At 50.1% G+C, this 17,331-nt stretch overlaps 1 protein-coding gene across 2 annotated transcripts in view; it reads right to left on the bottom strand.

Annotated features, from left to right (window-relative positions):
• Tcea3 (transcription elongation factor A3) overlaps positions 1-17,331 on the bottom strand; it is a 29,603-nt gene that overhangs the window by 12,077 nt on the left and 195 nt on the right. The window contains exons 2-5 of one of the 2 annotated variants that reach the window (XM_028875426.2): positions 9,780-9,842; positions 9,026-9,131; positions 8,370-8,502; positions 6,965-7,027 (exon numbers count right to left, since the gene is read on the bottom strand). In XM_028875426.2, coding sequence (XP_028731259.1) covers positions 6,965-7,027; positions 8,370-8,502; positions 9,026-9,131; positions 9,780-9,842 — 365 coding nt within the window. The remainder of the gene's footprint in view (positions 1-6,964; positions 7,028-8,369; positions 8,503-9,025; positions 9,132-9,779; positions 9,843-17,331) is intronic. The other variant, XM_037203079.1, reaches the window with a different exon arrangement.

The raw sequence follows: 17,331 nt of genomic DNA, 5'->3' as shown, positions 1-17,331 counted from the left end.
TATGGAAATAATTTTATGGTCAGGGGGTCACTATAACATAAGTTATAAGGAACCGCCTTAAAGGGTCGCAGCGTTAGGAAGGTTGAAACCACTGATGTAAAGGAACTCCACAGCACAGGGCGTTGGGCAGACAGTAGTGACAGCTGTCGTGTTTGGAATGCCTGCACTGAGTTTGAATCCAAGCTCCAGAGCTGGGTGTGGTAGCACATCCCTGGGATTCCAGTACTCAGGAGGCCCAGACAAGAGGATTATGAGTTCCAGACTGGGCTACATAATGAGGACCAGTCTCATACCCCAGTCCCTAAAGAATCTAGGCTTTGGGTTAGAAGATGGCTCAGAGGTCAAGAGCACTGGCTGCTCTTCCAGAGGTCCTGAGTTCAATTCCCAGCAACCACATGGTGGCTCACAACCATCTGTAATGAGATCTGATGTCCTCTTCTAGATGCAGGCAGAACACTGTATACACAATAAATAAATAAATCTTTTTTAAAAAAAAAAAAAGAACCTAGGCTTTGATGGTCTAGCAGATAAAGACAGCTGCTACCAAGCCTGATGACTTGATTTCAAGTCTTGAAACCCACATGGTAGAAAGAGAGAACCAATTCCCCAAAGTTGTGTGCGTGTGTGTGTGTGTGTGTGTGTGTGCGTGTGTGCGCGCACACACACACACACATGCACGCGCGCAAGCGAGAGAGAGAGAGAGAGAGAGAGAGAGAGAGAGAGAGAGAGAGAGAGAGGGAGAGAGAGAGAGAGAGAACTCATGCATGTGCGCGCATGCACACTGCATATCTAGGCTTCAGAGGTAATTCCAAAGCCTGGTGTGCCACTCACTTTGTAGCTCTACGTCCTTGGGTGGGTTCTTTTACCCCATATGTGTTTTCTCACATGTAAAATAGGAATAACAGTGGCCCCCCTCTTATGGGTGTGTTGTAATGTCTAAAAGGACCTAAGAAAATTCTAGTAAAAAAAGTATCCGGTTACTCATACTGCATATGAATGTGACTGTTCCACATTTGCAGAGTGTGGGCGTGGGCTGGGAACAACGCCAGGCCTTCCATCTCACCATCTGATCCTCACAATGACCTTAGGGAGTCAAAATTACTTCCACTCCACAGATCAATAGAGCAAGTCTCACAGAGTGAAACTGAGTTGTCTGAAGTCATCCATCCAGCTTCCAAGTGGTTGAGCTACATGGGACAGGGCTGTCTGTCTGCCTCTCCAGTTCCGCCAATGTATTTCACTGTCTAGAAGCGAGCGTTTTCCAAAGTCTCCTTACCATGCAAGGTGGAGCATCTCCCCTGCCTTCCTGGTAGGACCCTGGCTCTGTGCCTTCCAGCTTGGCTAGGAGCTGGCTGCCTAGATTTTGTGTCTGGGCTGTTCCAGGCAGTCGTGTTCATATCATTAGGAACTGCCAAACTCCGGAAAGGGCATCATTAGTGAGACTCAGGGGTTAGATGCATTTATCTGCACTTCCCTTTTTTGTTGATTTGTTTGTTTTGTTTTGTTTTGTTTTCAAGACAAGGTTTCTCTGTATAGTCCTGGCTGTCCTGAAACTCACTCTGTAGACCAGGCTGTCCTTGAACTCACAGAGATCCACCTGCCTCTGCCTCCCGAGTGCTGGGATTAAAGGCGTGTGCCACCATGCTCAGCTGCTGCACCCTCCTTCTGCTCCCAGGTCTGTCAGCCTCACCCTCAGTCTGAGCACTAGAGCCAGCTCTCAGAAAATCCTGCCCAGTGCCTGGCAGAGGCACCTGGGGGCCCTGTTTGCTGCTCTTGCTTGCCACCTTGAGGGCAATTTAGTTACTGCAAGTGTGCAGAAAGCTGCCCAGCCAAAGTCCAGATCTGAATGCAACTTTCTTCTCTGTTACAATGGAGCCCTTTGTGTGTGTGTGTGTGTGTGTGTGTGTGTGTATGTGTGTTACAGCACAGTCCCCAGAACACCTGTTCATTCCTTATGTCACACTTTTGCACCACTTTCCCAGGGCACGCCTGACACTGTCCTCTGAGTTAGCAGGCCAATCCCAGCTCAAATTCTCCTTCCTCTGTGAGGCACGCCTTGACACTCTCCCTGTGTTCCCACTGCAGAGACAGCCACTCCACTGAACCCAAGCTGTGGGTCCAAAGAATCCAAGCTAGCATTTGGGTGTGTGACCTCTGTACCGTGTCCTGTTGTGTCCCAGAAAAAATCTGCACGTGTGGCCAATATTTACAATTGGAAATTTCCTCTGAAGACTATGAATGTCTAGCTTTCCTAAAAACCTGGAAGACTGGGAGAGACGGCTCAGCAATGGAGAGAGCTGACTCTCCTTGCAGGGGATCTGTTACCGTCCCAGCGTGGCTCACCACCACCTGTAACTCCAGGTCCAGAGCCAATGCCCTTTCCTGGCCTTGACCTTCTGCACATGTATGGTGCACATATATAAACTCATGCAAGCAGACACATATACACACAAACTTAACAACAACAAAAACAACGCAAAAAACTGGAAGATTGTGGGATGGAGAGACGGTTGTTTGCCGCTAATCCTGACCACCTGAGTTCCATCCCGGAACCCACACAGTGGAAGGAGAGAAGCAACTCCTACGGGCTGCCCTTTGACCTCCATGTGTATGTCCACACACGTGTACACAACCAACCAATCAAATAATAATAAGTTTAATACTGGAAGATCAGGGCCAGAGAGATGGCCACAAAAGTCTGATGCCCTGGATTTGATCCTCAGAATCTATATAAGGATAGAAATTGAGAACCAGCTCCACACAGTTGTCCTCTGACCCCATGACATGCACCCACACATCATGTACACACTCATAATCACACACACACACACACACACACATACACACACGAATGCATGCTACACATAAAAAGAAAAAACTGAAGAGTGACAGCCAAGCACGGTGGCACATGTCTGTACACTCAGTTATTTGGAAAGCTAAGGCAATAAGACTGCTTGAGCCCGGGAGTTTAAGGTCAGCCAGGGTCCTCACACAGTGAGATCCTGGTGGCACACATCTTTAACCCCAGTTACATAGTGAGACCCTGTCTCACAAACAACAACAAACTCTTAAAGACACACTGGATGTGCATTTTCATAAGGGAACCCTTGGTTAGGGCTGGGTAGTGTTGCCCCTTCAGGCAGGCAGGTAGTCAAGTTGGCTACACTCTGCACTAGTCATCCAGGGTGTGACTATGTCCTTGATGCCTAGGGGATGGTGGGTTTGCAAAGGCATGCTCAGCAGCTGGGATTGCTGAACAAATGAACAGATGCATGAATGAATGAATGAGATTAAACAGAGCTGGCCATGACAACATAGACCTGTAATCCCAGCATGTGGGAAGCTGAGGCAGGAAGATTCTGAGTTTGAGGTCAGCCTCAACAGAGATCTTGTGAAAAGGAATGAGGAGGTAGGAAAAGGAGAAGAGAGGAGAAGAAAGGGAAAGGGAGGGAGAGATTGTGATGGTGGCCATGTCAGAGGAGCTGCAGCCAGCAACGGAGCTCACAGATACAGTCCAGAGGATAGCAAAGCTACTCTGGGTCCACCCTGCAGAGGCAAAGTCCCGGAAGGATTGTTCCCAGAATGCCCCTCGCTTCTGCCGTGCTTCTTCCTGCTTGCTGCTGCCTGTCCTGTTCCCGCTGTATTAGGCATGCTGTGATTACTATGTGAAGGGGTCCCACTGTATCCAGTACAGTGTGACTGTTTCATGGGAAAACCCCACTCCTTGCTGGGCAGTTTACTTGCAGATCATAATGAAGACGATTCTTTTTTTTTTTTTTTTTTGGTTTTTTCGAGACAGGGTTTACTCTGTGTAGCTTTGCGCCTTTCCTGGAGCTCACTTGGTAGCCCAGGCTGGCCTCGAACTCACAAAGATCCGCCTGCCTCTGCCTCCCGAGTGCTGGGATTAAAGGCGTGCGCCACCACGCCCGGCTGAAGACGATTCTTTTAGAGCTATGATGACTGGTTAGATCTATGATATAACTGAACTTTCTCAGTTAGCCTAAAAGATGCAGGTGGTTAAGACAGTAAAGATGATTGGGAAAATGGTTTAGGTTATTCTGCCAATTCTCCAGTAAGAGATACAAAAAAAAAAAAAAAAAAAAAGACAAAAATAGGCTAACAGTCACCTGCCCTTTGTTAGGTATGAGATTTACCAAAGATGAAAATTAAAAACAAGGAAGTTCCATGCATTATAGACCCGTGAATGCTGCCTGTGGAAAAACAGGCGGATGATTAAAGAAAACAATTATGTCCCTACACCCAAGGTTAGGCCTGAGTTCTTGGTCATGTAACTTACAGAATTAATCACAGGTCCCAGTATGCACCTTGAAAAAACAAACTTGTGAAAGGAAATTAAATGACCCTATTATGTGTAAAGAAAAATAGATGGTTAGCTGACCACTTGCTGAAAGTTTTTTTTATAAGGATAAGAATCTGCTACCCTGAAGCCACAAGCATCAGCTGCCAGTACAAAAGGAACTGGCTAAAATATACTTGGCTTGCTTAAAACTTTGTGAATCAGTAATAAAAGAATCATTGCTTTGAGGCAAGATGTTATGGTGGGAAAATGAATACAAAGAAAAATGTTTAACTACTTGTGGGCTTCTTAGGAAAACATGTAATGTGATCTTCATGTGATTTCTTCCTATGTAAAGATTTTAATTTGTTTTTGGAAAACATGTAACTTGTGGTTATGAGGCAATCTTTTCTTGCATAGAAATTTTTGTCTTGGGATGTATAAAAGGATAAAATAAGAGATGTAGAAGGAAAGATGCAGAGAGATAACATCGGGGAAGATACAGAAGAAGAACATTTGGAAAGAAGGAGGAAAACATCAGGGCAGAAGAACAGAACAGAGAAAGAATAGTGTAGAACAAGCAGCAGAAAGAAAAGTAAAATGAAGAATTAAGCTTTGGCCCTCAGAAAAAGTCCCCATGTGTCTGTCTGTCTGTCCAGTAGTTAGCCTAGTCCACATCTCCTCTCCAGTTTCTCTGACCTGCTGAAAGCCGGCCTTTCAGCAGCAAGATTGATAGTTTCCTGATGAAAGACTACACTTCCCAGCTTCCCTTGCGGACCATGGGAGTCATTGCTGCCCCTATAAGGGGCTGCATCCCATCTTCTAATGTAGGCATTTTGGCTACTCGCACATGTGGAAACAAAGATGCCCCTGGCCATGAATTAACAAGGTCCACCTAGGGTCAGACCAAGCCTCTCTTCCTCTCTGCCTTCCGTCTCTCTACAGCTGCCTCAAATAATCTAACAGAGATGAGGAGGGAAAGAGAGAAAACAAAAATGAAGAGGTAGAAAGTACAAGAGTCCAAATAGAAGATAAGATGGATTAAGACCTGCGTCTGCCTTTTGATTGCCTATACTGATTCTTAACTGACAGGGAATGGTACAGCTACCAGAAAGATGATACATTCTGCTTGGTTGGCTTTCAGAAGAAAAAGAAAGCACTATGGAGGACCCAGGAGGCAGTTGGGAAAGGAGTTCTGGAAGTAGAAATCCTTCCCTCAGAGCTAGCCTCATGTCCTATGACATTTAGCATCTTTTCCAATTAAATACCAGCAGTGTCTCCCCACCTCCACCCCTCATCCACAGAGTATTCCCCATGGAGCCTCCTAGGGAGAACCAGTGGAGAACAGGATGATGTTGGAGCTTGTTTCCTTGCCCTCTGCAGACATTACTAATTGATTGCAGAGTTCTTTTCTTCAGAGGCAGGATGATATAGCCTCAGACTCTCAGGCACACTTCAGGAGCCTCTACTTGCCAGCTGGGGCTGCCACTTCTCACCACACTGAATCTGCGTCAACCTCCCAGGTCTGGTAAATCTTCATAAAGCTCTCAATGACCACATTTTTGTCCTCCTACTCTTTCCAAGGGCAATCTTACTGTTACTAAAATGAGGTTTCAAAATAGTGCATCATCCAAGACATTCTCCTATAATCCAATATACCCTTAGTGTCCAGGCAGGCCAGCCGGGGATTCAGTATGGCTCCTAGATCTGCCCCATTTCTCTCTGTTCACCACTAGGCAACTTGCCAGCCTGCCTGGCTCTCCCTTGGGTATGTTTCTTTGGTTGCTCTGACCTTTGACTTCCCTTCTTCTGGACCCCAATTTGTACTCATTCCTTCACCCACAAACTCTTTGGTGCCCTCACTCAGGTTTCTAGCCTAATATGTCAGCTACATACTAATGACTCAAATTTTTATGTCCAGCCCAAGCTTCCTTACTCTGTTGATTCAATTGCTTAGCCAAAATGTCTTAAGACAGCTCAAATCCAACATTTCCAGATCTAGGCCTCAAACTGGTGATCCCCCTGCCTCTGCCTCTCAAGTGCATTGTCATCCCACCCAGCTCAGAAGACCTGAACTTTTTTTAATTCTCCAATCCACTCTGATGCAGCCACCAGCAAAAGCCTGTTAACTCCTGTGAGGCCATTCCCAACCCAGTGGCCCTAGTTTCTAAAGGAGCCGCGTGGGACTGGACTCATCCATGCATTGCCTCCCCCAGTCTGCTCCTGCAGACTCTGTCACTGTTCCTTGGCTCTCTCAGGTTGGCTTCACACACCTAGGACCCTTGACTAGGTATGACCCCAATACCTGCGTAACCAGCTCCCCTACCTCTTACTATACAGTCTGGGCAGGCCTTGAGTTTACAGTAATCCTCCTGTCTCCAAAATACTGGTTTTGGTTTGTTTGTTTTTCAAGACAGGGTTTCTCTGTAGAGCCCTGGCTGTCCTTACTGAGCTCAGCTTGACCTTGGGGATGGTACTCAGTATTGGGGTGACAGCGACCTGTCAGCAGTCACACCTGCCGGTCCTAGGATTTGGAGGTAACATAGTGTGTGGGGTTTCCTCCTTTCTCCTGCTTCAGGCTTCCCCTGCTGAGCAGACCTCCACCCCCTCACTCCCATCCCAATGTACAAGGCCCTTAGCCAGGGAGAAGTCAGAGGCTTCCTTTACCTTTCCACAGACGGCCTTTTTGGAGAGGAGGTGGAGGACGACCTGGAGTCTACAGAGTCTCTCCTGGAAGACACAAAACTGGAGATGATGGTTGTGTGGTCTGACAGCAGCAGTGCTCTCCGGGGAGAGGGACCCCTGGAGCCAGGCCTGATGGGCAGAGGATGAGGGAGTCTCCCTGGGCCACAGCAGCCAGGGGAAGGGAGGTCCGTCCAGAAGTGCCCACCCCTACCTGACAGCAGTACAAGAGAGAAAACAGATGTCTACAGAAATGCTATATTCAGTCAGGCAGCGGTGGCACAGCCTTTGATCCCAGCACTCAGGAGGCAGAGCCAGGTGGATCTCTGTGAGTTCGACCCCTGCCTGAGCTACAGAGTGAGTTCCAGGACAGGCACCAAAACTACACAGAGAAACCCTGTCCTCGAGAAACCAAAAAAAAAACCAAAAACTATTTTCACTTTTCAAAACACACTGAGAAACTTCTGATTTCTAATGCTCTGTTTCCTTCCACTGTTTTTATAAAATTCTTGTTTGTAAACTACAGTTTCACTCTCCTCTTATCTAATTCTCCTAATTCCACAGCTCACATTTCCCAGTCCGCTGCATCCCTTACTTCCTTATTATATGTATTATGCAACAGCCCTCCATGAAGTTATGGAAGAGCGGTGTGTGTGAGGACCGGGCTGTACTTCAGTGGTAGAGTGCTTGTCTAGCATGGGGAGGCCCTGGGTTCCACCCCCAGCACTGTGGAGAGAGGCGACAGGGACAGGAAGAGAGGAGAGGGGAGGCAGGGAGGAGAGAGGAGATGAGAGATGGAAAAGGGGGAGGGGAGAGAAGAAGGGGAGGAGAGGGAGATGCCAAGCCTGAAGACCAGATTGGTACCAAAAATCCACGTGGGAGAAGGACAGAATAGACTCCTACAAGTTATCCCCTGGCCGTCATATGCACACACACACACACAAATGCTTTTTAAGTCTGTGCATTGAGGCATTTGAAAGATTCTGAAGGTGTATGTCTGCAGTGTGACAATACCCACCACCAACCTACTAACTACCAGGTGGCCAAACATAAACCCCAAGAAGTTGGGGGACTCCCGATTACAGGGACTGAGGAAGATGTCGTTCTTTTCCTCCTGCTCCTGAGTGCTATGTTTACAGTCATGTGCCACTGTGCCTGGCCCCTGTGAGTATCTCAAGGGCGAACAATGCCAGGGCTACATGGCTGGCATGCTCCCCACCCCTTCAAATTTCTAGGGGAAGCCAGTGCCACGTGAACCAGTCAGACTGAGCCAAAGGCCCCAGGATGAGCACTGGAGAAGACACTGACATCCACCTCTGAGGGCTGATGCCTTCCAGAAAGTCTCTGAACAGCTGCTGGTGGAGGGCATGGCAGCCCAGCAAAGAAGTACCTGGTTTTGGGCTCTCCCCCGCCTTTCTTCCTGGGCGGAGAAAGACCCGCTTCTGGCTTCCAGTCTGAGCAGCCGAGGCCTCTCTCTTTCTTCTTTGCTTTGTCTCTTTCTCCCTTGGCAGGTCTGGGGGAGTCTGAAGATGAAAGAGTGGCATTGTGTCCCCACGAAGCCCCTTCTCAGGACAGCCCTGCAGGGCTTTGGTCACTGGGGAGTAAAGCATCAGGACCGGGGGACAGCTGCATGTGTGCCCATTACACATGCGCACACACACTCATGCACACATGTGGACGCACGTGCACACACGCACACGCACACACACACACAGATGCATATATAATATGTACACCTCACATGGGAACGTGAACATAGAAGTACACCCGTTTTTGCAGAGTCAGGCAATGTGCACAAACATGCACACAAACAGAAACATATAGACACATACAAAGACCGGTAGATGCTACACACAGATCTTACACTTGCGCACACAACACCGTGAACTCCATGATTCAGGGGCCACGTGCCGTTAATTAAATAACTCAATGACCCTCGCCGAGCGCCCTCTCCCCTGTGAGGGGAGGAGGCCCCATCGTCCGCCAGTCGCCGTCGCTCCACCCCCCCACCCCCCCACCTCCCCCACCCCCCCATCCCCTGCTCACCCAGCAGCCGCTTCCAGTTTTTAATGAGGACTTTGGCCAAGGACACCACCTCCTTGTCTGAGCAGTGCTTCCGAACTCCGTTGACGGCGACTCCGATCCTGGTGGTCTGTGGGGAAGGGATCAAGGGAGCTGACCCACAGGACCGGTCACTCTTACCGAAGGGAGCAGCACCAGCTCAAACATCACTTCCCTCCGACCTAGACCTCTCCAGGTTCCTGGTCCTGACCCTGGTCATCTATCCTAGAACTAGGCCCTGACCTGCTATCCTGCCTGAGACCCCAGCCTATACTGATAGGTAACTTTGGTGGAGAGCTGGGGGGTAGGTGTTGGCTGTAATTAGGGTCCTGTACCATTCTCGGCCCGCTAGACGCTGAGAAAAAGTCTTCACTTAGACCCACCTCTGGCTACCATATCTCAGAATCTGCACTTGTCTTTTAGGGCCAGAAGTCTCTGGTAAAGTTTGGGGGGTATGTGGAAAATCTAAGGAGGACTTGAAAGCAAGGGACATCATCCTCTCTCTGGGTCATGGGCCACTTGGATCCCACAGGCCTTTAGCTTTGGATAGAGATTCAAGGAAACCCCCTACTTCCTAAACCCAAGGACTGTGACCCCCGAGCCTGGGGAAGAACCTGCCCTCAAGAGATAGTCCCCATGTCCCAACTCCATGTCTGCATCTCACTCCAAAGAGCCCCCTCCGAAACCTCCTCAGGGTCTTTCCCTCCCACAGAGGCCCTACCCCAAGAGACCCCCACACCTGCAGCAGCTGGATGGACATCTGGCAGTTGTTCAACTTCTTCAGAAGGTCGAGGGCCCCTTCCTGTGGGAAGACACAAGAAGAGCACTGAGGTACAGGTGATGGCCCAGGCCTCTCTCTGCCTGCTATGGGCTCTGGGGAGAACAGACAGATGTGTGGTCCAAAGACAGGTGTGGACACACAGAAGAAGAGAAGGGGAAGGTTCTGGCCCCCAGACTGGCTGGCTAGCTGTGCCTCCCACCACCTCCCTTCACCAAGCCCGAGTCTTTCCCAGCATGCCCCTGGCTTGTGTCTGCCTCAGAATGGAGTCACTGCCTGGCTTCCTGTTGTACCTGAAGCTCCCATACCTCCTTTCCTCTCTCCACATCGCTTTCCCTCACTTACTGTGAGCTGACAAGGACGAGGACCACGAGCTTTGTGTTTATTTTGTTCGATGCATGTGTGTGTGTGTGTGTGTCGGGGGATGTCTCACTATGTTGCCTAGGCTGGCTTGGAACTCCTGGGGTCCCAAGCGGCTGGTATCATACATGCTCATGCTACTGCACCCGGCATTTTCAGGCTTTTAGATCAGCTTTATGAAGGTATCAACTGTATGAGTTTTTTCTTCTTGTCTGCATCTGTATCTCAGTGTAGTGTGTGTATGTATGTTTGCATGTATTTGAGTATACGTGCACATGTGTGTGGATGCCTGTGTGTGGAGACCAGTGGCTGACATCTGTCTCTCTCCAGCACTCTCCACCTTCTATACGGAACAAGGCCTCTCAAGTGATCCCAGAGCTTGTCCATCTGGCTAGTCCCAGCTAATCAACTCGCTCTGGGATCTCTTGTCTCTGTCTCCAGCACATGCTGAGGGAACAGGTGGTCATTGGATGGGTGCTGGGAATTGAAGTCTAGTCTTCAAACTGGTACAGCAAACACTTTATCTGCTGATCTGTCTCCCGAAGCCTGAAATTGATTATTTGAGTTTTAAATTATTATTTAAAAATGTTTCATTGAACCAGGCAATAGTGGCACATGCCTGGTCTACAGAGCGAGTTCCAGGACAGCCAAGGCTACACAGAGAAACCCTGTCTCAAAAAAAGCAAAACAAAAGTTTAGTTTTGTGTATTCCTATGCATAATTTAAACATTTCATTTTAAATGTACATTTTGTTTACATGCATATATGTGCACCACATGTGTGCCTGGTACCTGTGGAGGTCAGAACAGGACATTGGAAAACCTCCCCAACACCGGAACTGGAATTACAGATAGTTGTGAGCTATCACATGGGTTCTGAGAACTGAACTCAGGTTCTCTGTAAGAGCAGCCAGTGTTTTTAACCCCTGGGTCATCTCTCCAGCCCCATATGTATATTTTAAGTTATGTGTATGTTTTGCTTATGTGCCTCCAGGTGCTATGTGCATGTGAATGCGGGATGTCATATCCCCTAGAGCCTGAGCCACGGGTAGCTGTGAGCTGCCTAATGTGGGTGCTAGAAACTGAACTCTGGGCCTCTGAAGATCAGTATTCATTCTTAACCACTGAGCCATCTCTCCAGCTCCCCTGAATCGGTGCTTTTTATTTAAACAAATAAAGCAAGTGTTTTTCAAGAAGGGTTTCTCTGTGTAGTCCTGGCTGTCCTGGATCTCACTCTGTAGACCAGGCTGGCCTCGAACTCAGAGATCTGTCTGCCTCTGCCTCCCGAGTGCTGGGATTAAAGGCATCGCCCGACTCCTGAGTTGGTACTTTAAGAATATATTTTTTCATGGTTTATCTTGTTGGGGGAAGGCAAGCCAGGTGCCTTGCCAAGGCGCACTGTGGAGGACAGAGGGGACTTGCTGGAGCAGGCTCTCTCCCGCCACCATGTGGGTCCCAAACTCAGGTCACCAGACTTGGCAATAAATGCCTTTACACTTTGCCAGTCCCTCTAGTCTGCCTGTGAGTTGGCTTTTTTTGTTTTGTTTTGTTTTGTTGTTGTTTTTTTTTTTTTTTTTTTGTTTTTTCAAGACAGGGTTTCTCTGTGTAGCTTTGCGCCTTTCCTGGGACTCACTTGGTAGCCCAGGCTGGCCTCGAACTCACAGAGATCCTCCTGCCTCTGCCTCCCGAGTGCTGGGATTAAAGGCGTGCGCCACCACCGCCCGGCCTGCCTGTGAGTTTTATCACACATGTGATCCCATGACACCATCACCACCAAGAACACAGATGCCACTCCAGACACTTCCTTGGGTTCTTTGTATTGCATACCTTTGTCACCACCAATGTCACACAACCTACATTCTCTTCCCATCGCTGCAAGTGACCAGGCTGGCCTCAAACTCACAGAGATCCACCTGGCTCTGCCTCCCGAGTGCTGGGATTAAAGGCGTGCGCCACCACCGCCCGGCTATACTTTGTATTCTTAAGGATATTTTTTTAACAGGGTCTCAATATGTAGCTCAAGCTGGCTTCTCCTACGTCAAACTTGCAAACGCTGAGACCAAAGGCTTGGGCCACCATGCCTGGCCAACTGAAGCCTTTTATATATATAAAAAAAAAGTGTGGTGCCAGGTGGTGGTGGCGCACACCTTTAATCCCAGCACTCAGGAGGGAGAGGCAGGCGGATCTCTGTGAGTTCGAGGCCAGCCTGAGTTACAGAGTGAGTTCCAGGACAGGCTCCAAAGCCACACCGAGAAACCCTGTCTCGAAAAACCAAAAAGTGTGGCATAAGCCTATCTTTTGCTTTCCTAGCTTACTGTTTCTGAGATCTATCTATATTACCTCAGATCAACAGGGCCAACAGTTCCTTTTTTTCTACTGAGTAGTTTTCCATCATACATATCTGTTTATCTAATAGTATAAAATACTTGGAAGAATTCCTGGTATATAGTAAGAATCCAGTGGATAGAACTTCTGGGTCATTTCAATGTGGAACCACTACAAAGACAGCGCCTACGAACATGTATCTTCAAGGCTTTGGGATTTGTTTGGAAACAAGGTCTCCCTAGCCCAGGCTGGCCTTGAACTTGTGATCCTCCAGCCTCAGCTTCTAGAGTGCTGTCAGCCCTCACCTCTGAGTCTTTGTATGGACAAACAATTTCACTCCTCTTGCGTAATGAGAATTGCTTTCCTCTCTAAGATCTTAGACTTCTGCACGAGAGCCGGCTGCTCGCTGGGTAAATAAACGCAAGAGTGAATGAGTTGGGGCTAGAGAGGTGGCTCAGTGGTTTGAGCACTTGCTACTCTTTAAGAGGACTCGGTTCCCAGCACCCACAGGGAGGCTCACAACCCGCTGCCCTCTTCTGGTCTCCATGGGCACTGCAGGCATGGGGTCCCCAGACATATGGACGAACACACAGGCAAAATTCCCATGCACACAGAGAAAAAAATAAATAAGTATTTTTAACGAAGTAGAAAGCAGAAGGAGGAGAGAAAGAAGTTAGTTTACCACTGAAACTCGGTCTCCAGGTCCTAAGCACACCTTCAGCCCATCTTAGCCTCCTCCTTCCTGGCACCTGCAGTCAGAATCCAGCCCTGTCGCCTCTCAGCTTTCCGGCTAAGAGCAAGTTTAGTGTCTAGAAGCCAGCCCTGGCTATCTTGAGATTCATTCCCTGAGAAACACGAACTAACTGTGTCCTGTATGTCCCTTGGCTGGTTCCAGCTCCCAGCCTCCCCTTGCCAGGACCTGGACCACATCCTATGAGCTGCCCTCTGTTAGTCCTTAGCCTCCCTTAGCACTGAGGTTCAGTGTTTCCAGAATGACCCGCAGACGGGTGTGTATATGAACTCGTGTGCATGTGAAGTCGTAGGCACACAACTCCACGCTTAATGTTAACGAAAGGTTTACTATGTGCTGGAACACGTCTAAGTCCTCGACCTGCACTGACTTCTCACGAGGAGGAGACGGGAAGGCAGTTCAGTCAGAGGAGTGCTCGCTTCTCATGCACAAAGCTTAGACACGGTTCCCAGCGCCGGATAACACCGGGGTGGTAGTTCACAACTGGAGTCTCCGCTCTTGGGAGGTAGTGGCAGGAAGAGCCTTCTAATTCAAGGTCATTCTCCGTTACATATCGAGTTTGAGGCAGGCCTTATCTATATATATGAGACCCTGTCTCAAAAACAAACCCCCACCCCCACCCTCACCTCTCAGAAGGCCCCTGGGAAGTGGGTCCTATTTACTATCCCACTTTTACAGAATTATTAACCCATTTCACAGAAGAGGAAAACAAGAAACTTTGTAAAGAGCTGGCCCGAGCCGGCAGTGGTGGCACATGGCTTTAGTCCCAGCACTCAAGAGGCAGAGGCAGGCAGATCTCTGTGAGTTCGAGGCTAGCCTGGTCTATAAAGTGAGATCCAGGACAGCCAGGGCTATACAGAGAAACCCTGTCTCAGGGAAAAAAGAAAAAAAAAAAGCTGGGCTGGAATGAACACTGGGCTTGGAGCATCACATTTTATATCAAGGCATAAATCTGCCAATATATACAATCATGGAGTACCAGCATGGGTAAGTGGAGTCACAAGGTGGCGGATACCGCTAGCCAGTTCCCAAGGAGAAAACCCTGACTCGTAGCATTTGCCTGTTTCTGTGGTGCAAATACTCCTGCAATGGTGTATCTCAAGCCACCAACATGTTCCTCAACTGGGTTTTCCTTTACATTTATTTATTGTACGTGTATGCACACACACACACACACACACACACACACACACACGCACGCACACACACACACAGTGCCTCCTCTTACCAGGCTTTGTTCTGTTTTTGTTGTTGTTTTCTCGTTTTTTTGAGACAGGGTTTGTCCTGGCTGTCCGGGAACTCTGTAGACCAGGCTGGCCTCGAACTCACAGAGATCCACCTGCCTCTGCCTCCTGAGTGCTGGGATTAAAGGTGTGCACCACCATGCCCAGCTCACCACGCGTCCTGAACCCAGTTTGACAGGCTAAACGGCAAGCAACTTTACTCACTGAGTGATCTGCTAGTCCAGGTTTGTTGAGTGTGTGTGTGTGTGTGTGTGTGTGTGTGTGTGTGTGTGTTTTCCAAACCCTGACCCCTGACGGTTCGTGGGGCAGAACCGGCAGGGGAGGCCCTGGGCCAAGACTTCTTTTCATTATAAGCATATGAACGCTTTTTTTAAAACTCCTGAAAACTCCATAGTCGATGTTAAATCGTTTGCAGCTCACCACTGAGTACATGTTTCTGTATCCTGGGTCATCTGGAGAGTAACACCCATGAGCCTGTGGGTGGGCTCCTGAAGCTGTATGTCAAGCCTGCTGGGATTGCATGTTGCATGGCTAACAGTCTCTCTGGTGCAGGCATGAAGCAGTGAGGATGCAGTCTGAGACCCAACTGCGTCAGTTTGTCCCTGCGTGGTGACGTCTGAAGGTATAAATGAGGCTGTTGGCTTTGCATATCCCAGTGAAGCCGTGGTGACAACTTTTGGGGCATTCTGCTCTGATTCAAGTTGTCAGAGTGCAGCATGTGGACCATGCCTGTCCTGTTGGTGGCAGGAGCCGCATCTCACACGCAGTCAAACAAAAGGTGTGTGTGAGGTAGCTCTGTTGATATGTCAGTAAGTGCACACTGGTGTCTGTCTGTCTCTTGCAAACTCTTTAGCTGGTGCATGCTCACAGTCTCTGACAAAAGCCCCAAGTCACTGAATAAATAAATTCCAGCCCTAAGCTGCAACGTGGAGGATCTGTCTAATTGCAGGAAGTAGTTCCTTCTTGGACTCACCACCATTGGGCAGGCCCACTTTCACTCTGAGGGCAGGCCCGCCCTTCTCAGGCCGAAGCCCAGAGCTCTGTGCCTACCCAAACCCTGCTAGCTCCAGGCAGATGTGGCTCTACACTAGCTGGGTCCTGTAAGGACCCCGTGGCCAGACATGCAGCTTTCCTGGAGACAGCCCTGGCACTTCCATGGGCCCCTCATCCCCAAGAGGCACTATTTCCTCTTCCCATTTCACAGAAGAGGAAACTGAGGTCCAAAGAAGAAAAGAGGAGTGGCTGGCCTAGGACTGTAAGAGGACTGAGCGGGAAGCCATGGCAGGCCCCTTAATCCTTCCAAGCTGGCTGTCTTCCCCAGAGCCTCCTGAGTTTCCTTCTACCCCTAAACCTTCTCACCCACGAGTCCGGGCTTCCTTTACTGGCCCAAGTCTGGGGTGAGCAAGGGGCTAGCCTCAGACAGCCGGGGTACCTGAAATACCAGTCAGTTCGAGTTCCTTGGCTGTGCTCTGCCATCTCCAGCTGAGGAAGTGTCCTGTGACTTGAGGTTAGGTTTTGCTGGCAACTTTGGGGGAAGCCCAGAACAACCCGGTGAAGGCAGGGAGCTGAGGGGGGAGCCTCGGCAGGTGCAGGTGAGCGGCATTTTTCTGCCCCCACTCCAACCATGCAGAAGCAAGCCTCGCTCACCTCAGCGACCTGTCTCAGACCTGCTACTGGCTTTGCACACCCGTCTCACTCTTTGCACACCTCCTCAACCCTTCCCACTGCCCCCAGAGACGCTCTTCCCTTAGGCATTCAGTCATCTTACAGACAAGCGGCTCTCACCACTGGACCAACCACCATCTCATTGTTACCCTGCAACTATTCCAGGATGCCTGACACTCCTTGGCTCCTCGGGCCTCAGTCACCCTTCCTGGGCTCTGAAACCTCTCTTAGGGCCCCAGCATTTTTCAACTTTTCCTGGAATGCGCTGGCAATGCAGGTCCCCGTGTAACACATTGCTAGGAAAGGACCCCGCGGCAAGTCAGCGTGGAAGGCCTTATCCACTGGATCCCTTGTCTTCTCCCTTTCAGTCCACGCCCTCCAGAATTGGCACAGGCGCCAGCCACCAGCCTGAGGCAAAGATCGCTAGATAGATCAAATATTAACTTTCCATCTGGCTCTCGATGTACGCTGCTGAGACTGAGCGATCAGGGACCCTCGCGCAGGGCTGCGGACCCTCCTCCCGACACAGTTCCCCGTCGGCGCACCTCCCCCGCTGGGGCAGCCCAGGCCTCATCCTCTCCTTCCCCCGCCCCGCACCTGTTCACCTCCGCCCGCCAGGGCCTCATCCAGCGGCCAAGGGAAAAGTTGCAAACAGACTCCTGGCACCCCAGCTAAGGCCCTTCGCTCGGGTCTCGAAGGCCCACTCCCCGGGGGGTGCAAATATGAGCCTCGGCGCCCCCTCCTCAGCCCGAGTTTCTCTGATCTTTTTCGAGTCACCCAGAATTTGTCCCTCCAGCTCCCTCGGTGCCTGCAGCTCCCCGGCCTTGCGCACACCCAGAGCCCTGGGACTCCCAAAGTCCTCGCCCCCGGTTCGTGTTTCTCCTCGCGCTTTCTCTGCTCAGCGCAGGCCGCCCACGCGTGCACCCGACCTGTCCACACTGACTTGCACCAGCCGCGCCTCGGGGGGAGGGGGGGCTGCACGATCCCCTCCAGACCTGGCCACGCACATGCCCACCCTAAGTGCCCAGCAAGTAACGGGGACTCCCCTGCCTGGCAGCGGGCCGCCCAAGTCCCGAGCGCTCCCTTTGGGCACACCGCCGGCACGCCCACCAAGCCCAGGGCTGGTCGAGTCGCGCCTCGGTGGCCCGGGGGCTGCGTTGCAAACTTTG

Source organism: Peromyscus leucopus, chromosome 2, assembly GCF_004664715.2.
Source record: "Peromyscus leucopus breed LL Stock chromosome 2, UCI_PerLeu_2.1, whole genome shotgun sequence".
Classification (NCBI taxonomy): domain Eukaryota; kingdom Metazoa; phylum Chordata; class Mammalia; order Rodentia; family Cricetidae; genus Peromyscus; species Peromyscus leucopus.
The sequence above is the reverse complement of the archived record's forward strand: the minus strand, read 5'-3'. Positions and strand labels throughout refer to the sequence as shown.